The sequence below is a fragment of the Sycon ciliatum genome, chromosome 10, assembly GCF_964019385.1.
Source record: "Sycon ciliatum chromosome 10, ocSycCili1.1, whole genome shotgun sequence".
NCBI lineage: Eukaryota > Metazoa > Porifera > Calcarea > Leucosolenida > Sycettidae > Sycon > Sycon ciliatum.
The window spans coordinates 13038676-13056132 of record NC_088652.1 but is presented as its reverse complement, the minus strand read 5'-3'; the positions used below and the strand labels follow the sequence as shown (position 1 = coordinate 13056132).

The following is a 17457-nucleotide window of genomic DNA, read 5'->3' as shown; positions in this document are numbered from 1 at the left end:
CTGTTTTGATTCCCACCATCAATAAGGTGCAAAACTAACATACAACAGCAGCAACAACAACAATCGTGTCAATGCAGGCTATAGGTTTCGGCACACTCACACTTGGTATTTGCCAACTGCAAGAACCGGCCGCTGCCTGGGTTCCCCTCTGTACAAATCTCTCCATTATTTCAATGGCCTCTCATCAACGTTATGTGAGATTCAATCACCAGCTTTGCAAAATATATCAACCCTGCTGCTAAATTCAACCTGCTCATGCGCGAGGCATGCTCACCCGTACATCTAGTTTGACCGCTGCTAGCGATGAAATTCCGCATCATACTAATCTCACCATAGTATCTCTTACTGGCCACAGGCCATCGTTAGAATAAAGATCTAAAACAACTAAAATTTCTTAATCAAGCATTCCAAACTCTCCATGTGACGCGAATCTCACTCTGGTCAGACCTCGCATAACCGCACACATCCCAGGGCCGTTGGAGTCAGCACGACTGGTACGACCATGGTACCACTTCTGGCGACCGGTGGTCAAAGTGAAACGCTCAGAAAAGCAATAAAAAAGTTTCGAAAAGTTGGAGATTTTTCCAGCGTCGATCAGAATGCTGGACTTCCTTTACAATGTTCAAGATATGCATCAGGTTTGTTTTCTATTGCATGGAATCTCAAACTTTTCTAACACGCTGGTTCCACCCCCACAAGGGGTTCTGCCCCCTTGACCCCCGCAAGGCACTCTGCCCCCTTGACCTCCGCAAGGCACTCTGCCCCCTTGACCCACGCAAGGCACTCTGCCCCCTTGACCTCCGCAAGGCACTCTGCCCCCTTGACCCCCGCAATGGACTCTGCCCCCTTGACCCCCGCCGAGGACACCCCCAGGCCCCTGGCCGAACAACTCACCAACAGCCTCCAACGGCCCTGCATCCGTTTTCCACGAGTGCATCCGGATAGATGAGGGAACCGGAAAATCAAACACACATACTGTATGTATGCATGGCATATGCTGTATATCGGCAACCAACGATTTTCTTCCGGATGGCGAGGGATCCGGATAAAAGAGGACCGGATGGGCAAGGTCTGACTGTATAATTATTATCTCTTATTGGCCAAAGGCCACCGTGAGAATAAAGATAAGAAACATTCAGAACGCCTTACACTCTTTTCACCGACTGAGCACCATCAAGCATGCCACTCGTCACCGCCGCCAGCTTGTTGTGATGCAGATATCTGAAAGGAGAAGTCAAGCCAGCCAGAAAAGAGGACAGAACAGTACCATCAACAGTGATGGGAGGTATGCATCTAAGATGGCCACCACCTTTTTGCGGGGCAAGTTACCCCATACATGTACTTGGCAGGTACAACCCGTTATAGTACATTTATGTGTATGACCTCACAAAGTTCATGACCTTTTATGCAGAGTTGGTATGACAGTGTGTACGGTTGTAGTGGACTTGCCCCGCAAAACCTAACGGCAGGAAATTAATGCATACGTCCCATTCCCTGCTTTCTTGATCTATTTGACCGTCTGCAGCACCAAGAACTGCAGGTAGAATGGGACCACCTTGGGAATTGATGGCAAATGCCTTCAGCGCCTGTTCCACTTGTTTTCTATAGTTTATGGGTTGGAGGGAAGCTAATCAGCACACCAAGCACAGAAGCCATTATAGTTTCGACTACGCATTTCGTACCATTACGTTTCGACAGCAAGCAACCCTCCTTATAAGGATGCATCCATACTTTCCAACGGTGTATCGATTGTTGCGATAGACTTATTTTTGACGGAGATACGACAGTGCGTACACTGATCTAGGCACTGCGATGTACTGCGCAAATCTCATGACGTCTATGGACGTCATTAGTCGTTTGGCGTGCAGCGCGCTTGAAGTCTATAGACGTCATTAGCACGGAAAGGGTAAAAAACAACACTAGCCACAATCGCTATCTTAGGTGCTATTTTTGTCATTGCTCTGACCGCCGAAGCCGGTTATACGGTCTTTCTTGCTGCTGTGTTAATTGATCACCATTGTGTTTGACTTGAAAAGTAATGAAAGGCCTAGTCGAAACTACCATGTTTTACCGGTTGTAAGTCAACCCCGGTTTTGAAGTCGACCTCCAAACTCCGGGCCTCGATACACCGGTTAAAGGGCAGTTGCACCCCGGTTGCAAGTATACTGCTGGTACCCCTTTGCAGGTTGGTCATGAGGTCTGTGCTTCGCGTGCTAATCTATTTCCTCTAAGAATTATTCTCTTGTGATGGATCATCAGCTAGAGTACATCTTTATCATCATTTTGTCAAGCGTGGCATTTCGCCATCTGACAACGCTGGTCACCTGCACTCCTCAATGCAACAGCTTTCGAAGGCCGAGCTTCCGGATGATATCAACACAGACGACGAGGACGCATATGACAGCCATAGTGACCGTGATAGTGACCGTGATAGTGACGTTGGCTCGGAAACTCTGCCCATCGAATTCCACAGACACGGCAGCATTGGCAGTGATACCGAACAGACTCTCAAGTGTTTCCGTGCATTTTTGCAATCTTTTCTCAAGGTAGGTTTTGTATTGGTTTCTGTCATTGGCCTTTTCTCAACGTGTCAAGTTGCCAAATTTCATCGTTATTTTTTTAAACTTTGGGCATTGAAAATTCTGGCAAAACTGTTTCAAAATATTTCGCTCACTAGCACATGCACTTATTCGTGAGGGATGCACTAATACCCAGGTGTACTAGTAAGTCGTAAAATCCCGCCAGAGCGCACCTACCTCCGCGACCCGTCCAGAAGGTCCAGCTGGGGGGATGAGCAAATCCTACTTGCCGCATTCAGTACTGAATGAACAAGCACTCACCCTACAAACACTGTGCGCGTGTCTCGTACTAACCCGTCAAAACCCAGGGTTTGTTTTTGCAATCTCTTGTCAAGAGGGTATGAACGGCTGTGTACACTTCCAACCGGGTCGAGCAAGCGTCCGCAGTGCATTGCGGCATCACACTTCACAGGGTCATACCGTACTTCCGCACATATAAGCGCATGTGCTTATGTCCGGACAGAAGCGCACCCCTCAATTATATGCGCATGCGCTTATAATTGAACACTATTGGTGAAACACTCGGAAGCTGAATATACTGCTAAGCATTGTGATAACACCATTGTTTAGGACACAGAAAAACCTGTATTGTACATATAAGCGCATGGGCTTCTACCCGAACAGCAACAAATCTTTTTTGTAGCAAATTTTCACTTATAAGCCCATGGGCTTATATGTGGGGAAGTACGGTACGATAATACAATCGTGATCACTACCCTGACAAGAAGTCAGGGAGGGGCGCATAGGAGAGACGGGGCAATTTGGCTGGATTAACGGCATGAGCGGACATACGGCAGTCATTATTTTAGCACACAGCCAACTTTTGTTGTGTTTATTTTTTTAATTCGATCCACGTACCTGCCTTTCTTCTTCTCTTATTGGTCTTAGGAAATCGCAAGGATACAAGACTTCAAAGCAGTAACAACAGCAACAACCCAAAGCACCAGCAAACATCTCTACACACTCTTCTTACACTGTGGAAAGTATGGGCACGTTACCAAATGCACTGCTGTCTATGTGCGCGATGGAATTATGGTCCAGGCTTCTGTGCACCAGTAAGGCAAGGGAAAATACAGTAGATAATGGTTAGATATACACGTAAGGATACCAGTCCCATGCATCCTTGGGCCAGCTGGCCTGCAACCCATACGGCACCTTTTGCTCCGTTGGCCTGGGTAGCTACTTGCGTGTCCATATTTGCCTTGGCTACCCAGGCCCTTTATCTAGCGCTCTCTCTCTCTCTCTTTCTCTCTCTCTTTCTCTCTCTCTCTCTCTCTCTCTCTCTCTCTCTCTCTCTCTCTCTCTCTCTCTCTCTCTCTCTCTCTCTCTCGTCTCCCCAATAAATGCCGTCCATATTGAGAGAGAGAGAGAGAGACAGAGACAGAGAGAGAGTGAGTGAGTGAGAGAGAGACAGAGTGAGACAGAGACAGAGAGAGAGACAGAGAGAGAGAGAGACACACACACACACACAGAAACAGCAAGACAGTGTGTGTGTGTGAGAGAGAGAGAGAGAGAGAGAGAGAGAGAGAGAGAGAGAGAGAGAGAGAGAGAGAGAGAGAGAGAGAGAGAGAGAGAGAGAGAGAGAGAGAGAGAGAGAGAGAGAGAGAGAGAGAGAGAGAGAGAGAGAGAGAGAGAGAGGGGACAGCAAGGCAGAGAGAGACGGAAAGAAAGAGAGACAGAGAGAGAAGTTCCGGGATAGAGCGAGATTTGATTTTCCTTCCAGACTTGACCACGCGTAAAGATGCACCTTTGTGCTGTACTGCACAATGAAATGCAGCCGTGTCACGCAAGTACGCGCCAGGTGCAGTGCAGCCTTGGATCTGCAAATGCTGGGCTGCACTGGGCCTGCAACCCTAGAGCTGCGAACACGGGGATGCACTCTTTACTACCCCAAGAGTGTACTGCTTTAGTCTGGCGGGTATGCGACGGCTAGTGTCAGCCCAAATTTGCCAGCAATTCTTTTGGCATTATATCGAACCTTTTAGAAAAAGAATTACCCGGCATATTTTGCACCATAATTTCGAATTTTTTGGAGATTTTCATCGTGATTTTGCAGATACTCGAAGTCTCATGTCCAGCGCCAGAGGTACATGTGTGTGTTGTACTATGTCCATAATAATAATAAACACAGCTCGCATCTTCCCTGAACCTGTTAGACAGGAGCAGAGTCGACGCATCTGTCAACAGTGTCAATAAAAAATATGTCCATGCTCGCAACAAAATTACTTTGTTCGGCAGCTTGGTGATGAGCGTTGTGAGGTCAATCTTCACGCATTGAAATGTGAACCCAGCAAAACGGAGCAAACTATCGAGGTTTTTCTCCCAAATTTGGTCCAAATCAGGCGTTTTTGAAGCTGCCATTGAGCATAATTAGAGCAAAATATCGTCTCCGCCCGGAAATGCCAAGCATAATATCGAAAGAAGTGCAGCAAAAGTATGCGACATGATGATTATCGAAAAGTCTCGAGCAAAGTTGGGCTGACACTAGCGACGGCAGAATTTCACATCACGTGACAAAACCGTACATTGTTTCTGCATCCTGCGCACGATCAGTGATTCTACCAGACCCGCCCTAACCGCCTTTTGACCGGTTAAAATTACAGATGGCCGGTTGAAAACTCATTGCTAGCTGCCAACCGGTCAGCGTTTTTTCGTATTAGTACGATGTGTTTCCTTCGAAATTTAACCCTTTATTACCGGCCTGCAGACTTTCGATCATATATGATCGAAAGTCTGTAGGCCAGTAATATCTTCGTAACTCCATCATTTCTTGTGCGATTTCAACAATCGAAAGGTCTATTTGGTAGCAGAAACTCCAAGCTATCCAATGCAACAATCGCCGAAGAGTTACGATGTCGGACGCCTGAGATATCGCGCGCCGTATTTTCATCTCGGCAAATTCAAATTTTTGATCGATCACTTCGCCGTTTTTGGGGAAAATCCCTTTTCGTGTGCTCTTTGAGCGACTCAGCACATGATAATGACGTAGTCGGCTGAAGTTTGAATCGTCTCAAACAAATTTGAGCGTTCTGCGATGAAGGAGAGTGGAATGGCGTTGATGGGACGAATTTGCTTGCATATCAGGCTTGGAGACGACTTTGCTGTGTTACCGCGCCTGATTTGTGGCGACTGGATAATGGAGCTTGGTACCCTGGCGTTGCTCTCGCCAAGAGCTTTCCAACGAGCCCTAGATTGTGAAAATCAAGTGAAGGAGACCAAAGTTATGACCTGGTGAAGTTGGAAATTGTGCTGAAATTCGTAATTCTGGTGCATGCTGTGCAAGTAATCCGGTAATAAAGGGTTAATATATTAATATAGGAGTTGGCGAAGTCTTCTATCAGCTTCCACAGGCGTCTGCTATTCTCAGAATGTCGCCAAAGTAACATGGATTGGTGGCGTTGCCAAGTCATGGCCTGGAGAATGATTCCGTGTCCATGTCGTTTTCGTCACATGGTAAGAATACATTGCATCGCACGGACACAGGTCAAAGAAACTATTTTGGTCACGACACATGTTGCGCTTTAACATTTACCATGGTTTCGACTTGTCCTGTGTGGTTCTATATCGATGCGATTACGAGCAAGAAGTATAAAAGTTGTTTGTTGTAAACAGACGGACATGTACTTGATCCGCGTCAGCAATATTGTCGCTTATCTTTCAGCTTTGCCTTTCTATCGCCAATGCTCACTTGGCAGCTCATTTCATCCCAATTTTGGTTAGTAAGTTAGTTTACTAGTACCTGAAAGGTCTAGCTAGATTTCGAGTGGATTTCAAGAGCGACTGGTGGGTGATTCTGATTGATACATCAAAATATAATATTGTCTTGTCACACTGCGCAGGCAAGAGCAGCGCGACGCACAAGAAAGTAATCGGCTACTCGGAATCAGTTCCATTTTGCAAAACGGTCGAGATCGCTCACCTCAGGGATCGCTCGCCAAGCTGAGATCGCAGTTCCCTCCCTCACCTCCAGCTCAACGCTCGGAGTATCCAGCGCATCGTGGAGATTTGCAAGCACAGTAGCAGTCCTCATTGTTCAAAATAAATCTTGCAAAGAACGGCGACTGATTTGAACCACACAGGCAGTCGTGCTGCCCACGCGAAGTCCTATAGAGAAGGCGACCGTCACGGTCGACTTCCCTTTAGAAAATAGCCAGGCAGTGGAGAGGAAGAGAGATGAGCTTACGAAAGCGAGAGTGTCGATCCCGAGCAAAAAATATTTGTCACCAGCGCCGAGAGCAGCAACGAGGAGGACCAAAAAAGTATGAACCCTTCCTTGGACAATAAATTCCTCATGGTCAGTTGTCATTCCGTACCCATCATTCCATCATACCAAGTTTTATCGTCTCAAGTGCACGCGTTGATGTCCAAAGTATAAGTTCAAATTGTCGAAAGATATGCGACAATATTGCTGACGCGGACCAAGTACCGCAAAGTACCGCCAGAGCGCCCAGCATCTCGTCCTTTCGTGGTCGTCTTGTGGAGGTGGTTTCCTGTTTGTAGGTCGACACTGACCTTGTTCACACATCGCACGTTGTGCAGTCAATCCGTACCCAGTTTACCTTCGAGCGGACGCGAGCTCCACATAAAAACATGCCAAGTGTGACCTTAGTACACTAAGGTTCTCACACCGTACAAACTTAGTAGCATTCTGCCATACGATTTTCTTCCCTTGGCAGTAAAATCAAGGTGGGGTGCTCTCGCGAGACGGGGCGCTCTGACGGGACTTTACAGTACCTGCGTGTGTGAGCTGTCACAGTTTTCCATGCTTTCGCGCGGAATATTTTTTGAATTCACAGCGAGTTTTCCAGGCACCGCGTACAGTAAGACGGCAAACTCCCCAGGCGATCGCCCAGGATCGTCAATGTTTTGAAATGGACTGTAGGCAATGAAATTCACTGAGCACCACGGTACAAGTACACCTTTATCACCCGTAGAGAAAGATCTCAGCCGACTTACATGAGCGTGAGCTTGGGTAGGTTGAGAAAACTCTTTGCCGGCAAGCTAGTTAAGTTGTTATAAGTCAGTGTTCTGGCAAACGGAAAAGACAAAAGGCAAGAACACATGTATGACAAAAGAGAATACATTTGGTGAGAGAGAGAGAGAGAGAGAGAGAGAGAGAGAGAGAGACAGAGAGAGAGAGAGAGAGACAGAGAGAGAGAGAGAGAGAGAGAGAGAGAGAGAGAGAGAGAGAGAGAGAGAGAAAGAGAGAGAGAAAGAGAGAGAGAGAGAGAGAGAGAGAGAGAGAGAGAGAGAGAGAGAGAGAGAGAGAGAGAGAGAGAGAGAGAGAGAGAGAGAGAGAGAGAGAGAGAGAGAGAGAGAGAGAGAGAGAGAGAGAGAGAGGAATACAGCATACCCAGCCCTCTCCCCAAAATAAGTGGAAGAGGTCAGAAGAGACACTTCATTCCAAATGAGCCCATGCCAACACTCTTCTAAGAAAAAAAGGTGGCTCATCAGAAAATGAAGAGAATTCCGGAAGAAGACACTCATAATAATATTTGTGCTGCAACGGTTAGGAGTTTGGTCGGGTAACGAGTTCGGGTATTTCTATCCGGGTAGCACAGGTACCCTCTCGGGTATTTTTTGACATAGTTTGTACAGTGAGTGTTCACTTGTGCTACAGAGAAGGTATTCAGTAAAACACGATATTTTCGGTGTAACTTCAATTTCGGTGATTTCGGTAGTGAAAACCAGCACCTAAATTTAGATTACACCTAAAAGACACCAGAGTACACACTGTATGTGAAGGGAATGTTGGTCACCTAATTCTAAATTACACCTGAAACCTGGCAGGTCCCTGGCACCGAAATTTTGATGCACCTAAAATTACACGTTTTACCGTATGCAGTAAGATGTCATCGCAAAAGTTGTTTGTCGTCCCTGAAACGAACGTCATTCGTTTGGGAGGGGGTGGGTGCGAGCCAAAATCGCAAGCCTACCAACACTGTACATATGACATGTACATGCATGCGATTTTCGTCGTCCAGCATAGCAAGCCGTGTTCATTTCAGAGAGAGGGAAGGGGTCCGAGTACGAAATGAACCAGGTTCGTTTCAGGGATGACAAATAAAACTTCAAGTGCTTTCTACACGCACCGTTGCGAGACACCGTACTCCAATTCTCCGATCGGATTCTCTGGAGCAAACTGCTACCTGAATACCCGCTCTAATTAAGGGTAGCATGAGTACCCCACTACCCGACGACACCCCTAATCATAATAGGGCTTGGGAGTGCTACGTCAGAGCCAGCCCGGAATCATCAATCTTTCCCTCAAACTAGTCAAGAATCATCAATACCTTTGCTGATTTTCAGATCCACTTGGATCCAGCTTTAGGAGCGGCATCTGCGCCTTGATCCTTGAAGGGTGGTGGCATTCCTACGGATGCGGATAACTCGGCCTACAGCCGAGTCTGACGCGAACCGTGAACTTTTTTGGATCCAGTTCTTTGCATGGAACAATACTCGTGTGACTGGTTTTGCTTCACAGCAGGGTGAACCACGGTATCCGAAGGTGTTTTAAAGGGTGGTATGGTCAGCCATCCGATATACAAGTAGCGGGTAAATTCACTTGCTGTGAGGAGGCGGCTCTGCTGAAAGGTTTTCGGATTCTAGAGCCCAGCGCAGTGCGTTCGATTGATACGATGGGTACCGGGGGGGGGGGGGGGGGGCAAAGAGCGGCACGGACAATGCCGTAGTGATCACGGCGTGCCCAGTGCCCGTGAACTGACACATCCGTAGGGCGTAGCTGGCCTGGACCCTCCCGGTCAGGGACTCCCACCTGGTATAGAGACATTCACACCCATCTTCGTCGACAAAATATTATAGTTTACTGTTAACTCCTAAACTTTGGCGACCAATATAATTACTGTGTTATCTCTAATATAAGCACGGTCCTTTATTTTTTCAATGTACCTCCGCCCCGTGCTATTAATGGAGACGTTCCTTTATTGGAGACTGTTCCATTATTATTTCAACCTCATTTTTTGCCACGCCAAATTCATGTCAGACACACACATTTCAGGATTTTTTCGCCGGTACTGCATAAGAGATAATACCGTACATGCATTTTACCAGGTACCGATAGACAGTGTGCATATATTGGAGACTGAGCACGTTATTTTTTGAATGCCGCCCCAAGGTGTTCTATTATCGGAGACTGTGCTTGTATTAGAGATAATACGGTAGACTAAAAGCGATAATTATTATGCTGTCAACGTTTCAGCGACTATAAATTTTAGTGAAAGAAGAATTCAGGTGGCAGCCGCTTTTTGGGTAATGCGAACAGATGGAATATAACTACTGTGAAACGACAAACTTTTGCGGCACCCACATTTAGCGTTTTCATAAATTGGGCTGGTTCACGATGAGAAACTTTTGCGTTTCTTTCTCTTCAGTCGGATTTTGTACTGTTTACAATCGATGTAGCGAGAGGTTTGCGGCGATTCATATTCGCGAATGTGTGACGGTCGCGAGAATAGCGAAATTTAATCTCTAGCAAAAGCTTCTCACTTTACAGCACCCTATGTGTACTGGCACAAAAGAAAAAAAAGCTGAGAAGAAAGGCACTAGCACACTGATTTACTACACAGTAACACAGACATAAGTATATGCACAAGTATGTGATGGTACCGATCCTTAAAAAAATAATTAAAAAAGTTAATTCGCGAGTCCTAACTTTAGCGAATTTGACTGATTCGCTAAATTCACTATTACAGGTTTATGTGTCACTAAGGTTTGGGGATTGACCGTACACAATACTCAGTGAGAACACAGAACAAGGAGGCTTTTGAAGGTTTCGGAAGAAGAACAAAAGCAGTCGACAAAAGAACAACAGTACAAGAAAAGTCACAGCAGGCAGGCGCTGTGCGTGGCAAGTCAATAAAATGATGACTCGCAAGTACAGACATATTCACACCTCCATGAAACACAAGGGGGAGAGAGAGAGATGCACGCAATATGTGTATGTGTCACTTACAGATGACCTAGCAGAGATAAACCGTCAAACACGCCGGGTTGAATGCTAGAAAACATCTTGTTGAATCTAAGGGAGCTGGAAGTGATAAATCGAAGAAGGAAAATTGGCCCGAAAGTTTCTTCAGCCAAAGACGTCAATGTCTTCTGTCGGGTATGTATAAATGAAATACCAAAACATGGCCACTTACCGTTAATATAATTAATATTTAATATTTAATATTTAGGAAGTTATGGGACTTCAAAATACCGTAGAATCCCGCGTATAAGCCCACCCGCGTATAAGCCCATGCTCGCACATAAGCCCAGGGAAAGTTCGAACGTCACAACTTCACAAGGCTTCGTCGTACAAGCCCATGGGCCTAAATCGGACCAAGAGTCCATAAATTATGGACTCTTGGTCGTGCCATGTACATGTACATAGTCCAGGGTTTTTTGTGTGCATTTCAACACAATCATCGGTTGTTTTTGTTTGCACAGTGGCTTCCAGCAATGTACTTCTCACTTCCTTGGTACTTTTCAATGGCACAATGTCGGTGTCGGCGTATAAGCCCATGCCTGCATATAAGCCCATGTTCTCGTATAAGCCCATGTTCTCGTATAAGCCCACCGAAGTGTCCTTGTCAAACAGATTAGCCCATGGGTTTATCCGCGGGATTCTACGGTATGCCATTTTGACGAACTTTACGCATTTGGATAGTAACACTTTATTATGAAGCCGTTTGGTCAGTCTTTTGATGAGAAGCATTTTGACTGCGTACATTGCATGGGGGTAACATAAGCAAGTGTCCTGCAGGAGGTTTTGCAGGATTTCCATCAATGATTTCCATCAATATCAACGACATAACATGAAGTCAGAGAGGGCCTCAATGCGCAAATCGGCTCTTTTATGATAATTATAAGCAAGAGTATATAACCCCCAAGAGTGTGCAACTCCTGATACTCTTTCTATGGGGTACGCCGACAGCAAAAACTCACATCACATGGTACAGTGTCGCAGTTGTCTCTCAATACAGGTGGTCTTTCTATGCAGGTCAGAATTTATGTTGATGCATGGTCTGGGTCCTGAGATGAGAGATCTGTCAATAGGGCTTGAAAGTGATGCCGTCAAAAACGGCCAGGGAGTAGTAAGCTGACATCAGAATTCTATTTCGGACCCACTAAGGTGTGACTTTGCTATTGCCTCAGTATGTGGGTGCATAGCAACCCACTCATGTCGCATACAGGTGTGACTTTTACTTCATCACCAGTTGTCACCCCGCCCCCAGTAGCCAAATCAGTCAGTTTCACTGGCTACATCATCTTGCTGTGAGTAAGACGGCTTGAAATGTCCATACAAAACTGGATCCAAGTGGATCCAGTTTTTGAATTTTTGAAATTGTTGCTATGCTCAGTATGCTGTGACGTAGCACTTTCAAGCCCTATACAGGTGGTCTTTCTACACGGGTCAGAATGTATGTTGATGCATGGTCGGGGTCCTGAGATGAGCGGTCCCTCAATACAGGTGGTCTTTCTACACAGGTCAGAATGTATGTTGATGCATGGTCTGGATCCTGAGATGAGTGGTCTCTCAATACAGGTGGTCTTTCTACACAGGTCAGAATGTATGTCGAAGCATGGTCTGGGTCCTGAGATGAGAGGTCTCTCAATACAGGTGGTCTTTCTACACCGGTCAGAATGTATGTTGATGCATGGTCTGGTCACAGCAAAGGTGGTCGCCGCAGCGGACAACAGAATTTTTCTTCCCTTTGTGTTGTGAGTCGGCGAGCGAGCAGACTATCAGTTTGTGCACATTTCCCCGGTCTCTGCCACCGCAACAAGATCACATTGGGCGCTTTCGATTCCATATTCTGGACCCGGGTTTTATGATTCTCAAAATGAACAGAGTGAACGGACCGCAGCAAATAAACGAACGACCACACGTGGAAATCGTAAAAGTGAATCATGTGGGATCCCGTACGCCCTCGTGCACGCGCACGTGAACCTAGCATGCCGTGTACGTCGAGTGCGCAATTCGGGTTTGAGAATTTTAGAAATTCCGCCCTCTCTTCAGGATTGACGGAATTGGATTCCGCTGATTCAGACGGCGGAGTTTGTGAAATCGAACGGTGCGTCCACCATAGCTAACTCTAGAATTGGTTGCAATGTGTGTAATCGGACGCGCCCATTGCCTTCTGCAAAAGAGGCCCTAGCCCGGAGACACCAATCAACCTGTACACTCTTCTTCTGACACGTCTATGAATCCACACAGGCGGGTTGGACGCAGCCCTCACTGTAATACACACACTCGATGGCCTCTCCACTGCAAAACACTCTTCTTCTGACACGTCTGTGAATCCACACAGGCGGGTGGGACGCAGCCCTCACTGTAATCCACACACTTCATGTACAGCAAAACCTGGTTTTAGTGATCGCCTGCTTTTAACGCCCGTTGTCCACGAGCGGACAGTTCTACACCGAAACTGCACCGGATACAGCGACCACCTGCCTTGCGCGACCAGCGACCGACTTTTCGTGTACCAAGTGCCATATTGGGCCTGCACACAGCGACCAAAACTAACCAAATGTGCCATCTCGACTGGCAGGGTTGAAGTGCACTCTGAAGCAAGCGCATGCAGTGAACAGAAGTGACACGTGACAGTGCAGGATGCGCTGCATGCACTTGAGTGAGGTGTTCTTTGCCTGCATGAAAGTATTCTATGCTTCACACCTGTCAATATGAGTACAGGTGGAATCCTGATAATCAAACCTCAAAATGACAGGAAAAAAACTTCTAATCATCTGGACATTCTAATTATCCAAACATGAACCCGCAACACAATATGTATATCGAAAAAGGCTCTCATGGTCACGCAGAGTTGTGCTATGGACCATAGACACCGATTTCATGGATACTGAACTGACCGGCACAGCCTGCTCATGCAAACTGAACTGACCAGTACAGCGTACAGTGAACTTCGAATTACACTTTGCTAACTTCGAATGAATGATAAGCACGAATCCCACACATTTTCTATGTACTGTAAATGGAATTCGTGGAGCTTCTAATTAACCGGACATGTCCAGTTCGAGGTTCGAATTATCAGAAAAATGTACCGTAAAATCCCGCCAGAGCGCCCCTACCTCCTCGACGCTTCAGGTGGGGAGGGGCGGATGGGCGAGTCCTACTTGCCGCATTGAGTGCTACATGAAAAAGTACTCACCCTACGAAAACTGTTCGTGCATCTCGTACACCGACCAAAGGTCAAGAGCCACGAGTCGTACAGACCCGTCAAAACTCAGGGTTTGTGCGATCCCTGGACAAGAGGGTGGGCACTGTTGCGTACATTTCCAACGGGGTCGAGCACGCGTCTGCAGGACAGTGCGGCATCACAGACTGCGACAGAGATACGAGAAATCCCGTCCCTGACAAGAAGTCAGGGAGGGGCGGATAGGAGAGACGGGGCGCTCTGGCGGGATTTTACGGTATGTGGGAATCGTATTGATAGAAATCGGTCCTGGAAAAACTTCTAATTAAGCAGTATATTCGAATTAAGCCATATTCGAATTATCAGGATTCCACATGTACATGGAAGTACAATTATGCACAGGTATGTGCGCAATCACAAGGCCGTCACAGCCCACTTTTTCGGCCGTTTTTTTAATTTTTTTAGCACACTACAACAATGCACAATGATCGCAGGTTAGCGCAAACGTGACAAATCCTTGTCCCCAATCGTGGTTTGTTGCAGAAAAAGTCTTTCATTGCGGTTACACTGAAATGGCACCAAATGCCTGGAAATGCTTGCAATTGGCTTCAATTTTTGAATTTTTTCCCGGGGGAGGGTAATGTTTATACCCAATCGTAGCGTCTTCTTCGTTTGTTGCAGAATCAAAAAGACTTTCATTGTAGTTACCGTACACTGAAATGGCACGAAATACCCGGAAATGCTTGCAATTGGCTTCAATTTTTGAAATTTTTTCCCGGGGAGGACCCCCGGGCCCCCCCCCACCTTCTATGGCCGCCCCACCTCCAAAGTCGGGCCTCAATCATATGCGACGAATGTATGAGAACTGGCTCTAAAGACCACCACCTGGGTTTAAAGACCGCTTTGCTTGCATGGTGGGATGGTCGCTTAATCCAGGTTTTGATGCACAAACCCACCAAGAGAATAATAATGAATTTATTCTACACAAAAGAACACCGTGGTCATGTATTTAGCCAGGAGAAGCTCACATCTCTTTTAGTTTTTGCAAGCCAGCGAAGGCACCAGGGGAGATAGATGTAAGTACGTCGTTGGACCAGATTGACCTACACACAAACGCAGCACAAATATGGCCCGCAGAGTAGAGAAGGAGACAGCAGGCAAAGTTAGTCTTCTGTTGTCCGTGCGTGCGACAACCAAGGGCTTTAAGGTAGCTCACGCCCAAATACTCCTTTTCCGAAAATTCACCAGTTTAACACCTTTTTTGCAATGCTATGGGTGTCCAGAATGAGAAAATCAATATATTAGGGTATGTAATTGGGCACTTTGGAGGGGTTATGGCCCCTCGAAGTAGCCCGAACAAGGTGTTCTCTACGAAAGAGACAGGTTTACATTGAGGACAATAAATGCTTCCAACCTTCATCTGTTGCTTCTTGCAATCATGTCAGCGATTCCCATAGTATCAGAACATGTCAGGGAAGATTTATCAGCAAAAAAACACTGGTTGAAAGAACAGGCTTCTGTGTGAGGAGACGAAACAGGAATTCCGAACCCCGATTCGGTATGGTTCCAAAATGCTTTGAAATATTTAAAAAATGCAAAATTGGCCCGAAAATGATTGAGTTTTTCTTGCTATTTGCATAGCACTGCGTCAGTGTCATAAAGGTTTGTCAAAATGATGCTAGGTCATTGGACTCCTTTGCCCACTGTTTGCAGAAATATGCGAAGAAATGATCGTCTCTCGTAATTGATTCCAGTGTATTTGCCTCAACAATGTGTGATTATAGTGGTCCTGAATTCAAGAAAAAGAATAGAAATGCACTTGTACCATAGTTTAGTACAAGCCGGCCTCATAGAAACCAATGAAAAGCGAACTCCTGTTTGTAAAAGTAGGTTTTTCTCTTATTTCGCGACGTAAATGCGAACGTATGGGTGTGTCTTTCACAGGCCCCCAATACAGGGAAGGATTCTTTACACACTAGCCACATTTTGGGATTAACCCTTTACCGGTCTACCATAAGAGTACCGATACTATAGTATCGGTACGTTATGCCCTCATTTTTTGGGGTCTTGTTGCTAGGAGACAGCTAAAATGGCGCTCTACGCGTAGCTGAGGTCCAAGGCTTTCTGACGATGTGCAAAACAACCATGCTTACCATACAAATTTTTGCCGTATCGATCGACTGAAGTTTGTTGAAATTGGAAAAGACGACCATCCGCCACGCGCGCATTTCAAGAATGCGAGTGCATCTCTTGGGGCCGTGTTTGACAAGCGTTCTGAGAGCAGTAACATCACCAGTTGAGGCTCGATCTCCCAGGAAGTTTTGCAGTGTAGTGTGTTGAGAAAAAGAGCTCCGTTGAGTCCTGCTAGTTCAAAAATATATCGTCCACGAATGAAGAAACAAAATTCTCCAAACAGAGAGGTAGCCTTCTTGCTGCCGACACGGCGACAGCGACTGTCACAAGGACTCGTCAGGTGCGATCAGCTGATTCGTCTGGCCGTGAGAATCACGGCATGCGTAAGCTCGCGCCTGAGTACTCATCTGAGCGAGAGTGAATCTGACGCGAGCAGCGCTGAGATGAACAAACCGAAACTGCGATATCGTGGAATGGGAATTGCTGCTGCTGGCGTATCGCCGATAGCGAGGTGTTGGTGTTCAATGGCGGTATTGTAGAGAGCCTACATTTCTTGTAAAGACGTAGCCCTTACCTGATTGTGTATCGTACTACTTCAGCCCCATCACGAACTTGGTATGCCCTTCGTGCTGTGATATTCGTGTATTTCATTCGCAATTGTATTTTCTCTCAGCTTGAAGGGCTACCATGGGCCCTATCCTTGCCTGGACCTAGTCATATTTGAATTTTTTGGAAGCGTTCAGGCATACAGATTTTGAAAATATATGGTTTACCCATACCTACATCACATGGTTCTCGAGTTATTGCTGGTTGTGTGTACATGTATTTGCGTGACCACCCCTCACATACATTGAGTTAGACCGGCAAAGGGTTAACAACTCGCCCTCATGATGCTTCAACCCTGAAAATTTGAGCAAAATCGGAGAGAAAGTGGTTTTTGATCTCCGATATTTTTCGCGATGTAGGCCCGAGCTACCTGAAGTTGTCTAACATTTTCTTCAGTCGTTGAAACCCACTCTTCCTGAGAATGCACACGCGCGGGTACGGGCAAGCCCTCACTGCAACCCACACACTTCACGTGCAAACAAACCGTCAAGAGATAATGACATTATTTTATGCAAAAGAACGACTTGGTCATGTATTCTGTCGGGAAAAGCTCACATGTCAGATAATTCTGGCAAGCCAGCGAATGCACCAGGGGAGATAGATGTAAGTGCGCCGTTGTTCCAGATTGACCTACATACAAACAGCACAAATATGGAGCAGAGAAGGAGACAACAGGCAAAGTTAATCTTCTGTTGTCCGTGCATGCGACAACCAAGGGCTTCCAATTGTCCTTACACATTAGAATGATGTGGTCTGCCCCTCTGGCACAGCCACCTTGTGACACACTGCCCGAAACAAGAATAAGTACCGGCACAGTTCGTACATGCAGCACGTAGCATGCACATCTACATGAAAAAATGACTTCTCCACTGCAAACAAGCCTCGTCCGAAAGTCAGTATCCCGCCCGAACGTCAGTACCGGGGTGACCACTAAATTCGAAAGTATATACTTTGGGACGTTTAGTAACACGAAAGTTCGAAAG

At 46.3% G+C, this 17457-nt stretch overlaps 1 protein-coding gene across 1 annotated transcript in view; it reads right to left on the bottom strand.

Annotated features, from left to right (window-relative positions):
* Window positions 1–17457, bottom strand: part of LOC135826660 (uncharacterized) — an 82550-nt gene that overhangs the window by 52660 nt on the left and 12433 nt on the right. The window contains exons 4-9 of the mRNA XM_065339261.1: window positions 17030–17104; window positions 14764–14838; window positions 10552–10626; window positions 7536–7607; window positions 3553–3624; window positions 1150–1221 (exon numbers count right to left, since the gene is read on the bottom strand). Of these exons, the coding sequence (XP_065195333.1) occupies window positions 1150–1221; window positions 3553–3624; window positions 7536–7607; window positions 10552–10626; window positions 14764–14838; window positions 17030–17104 (441 nt within the window). The remainder of the gene's footprint in view (window positions 1–1149; window positions 1222–3552; window positions 3625–7535; window positions 7608–10551; window positions 10627–14763; window positions 14839–17029; window positions 17105–17457) is intronic.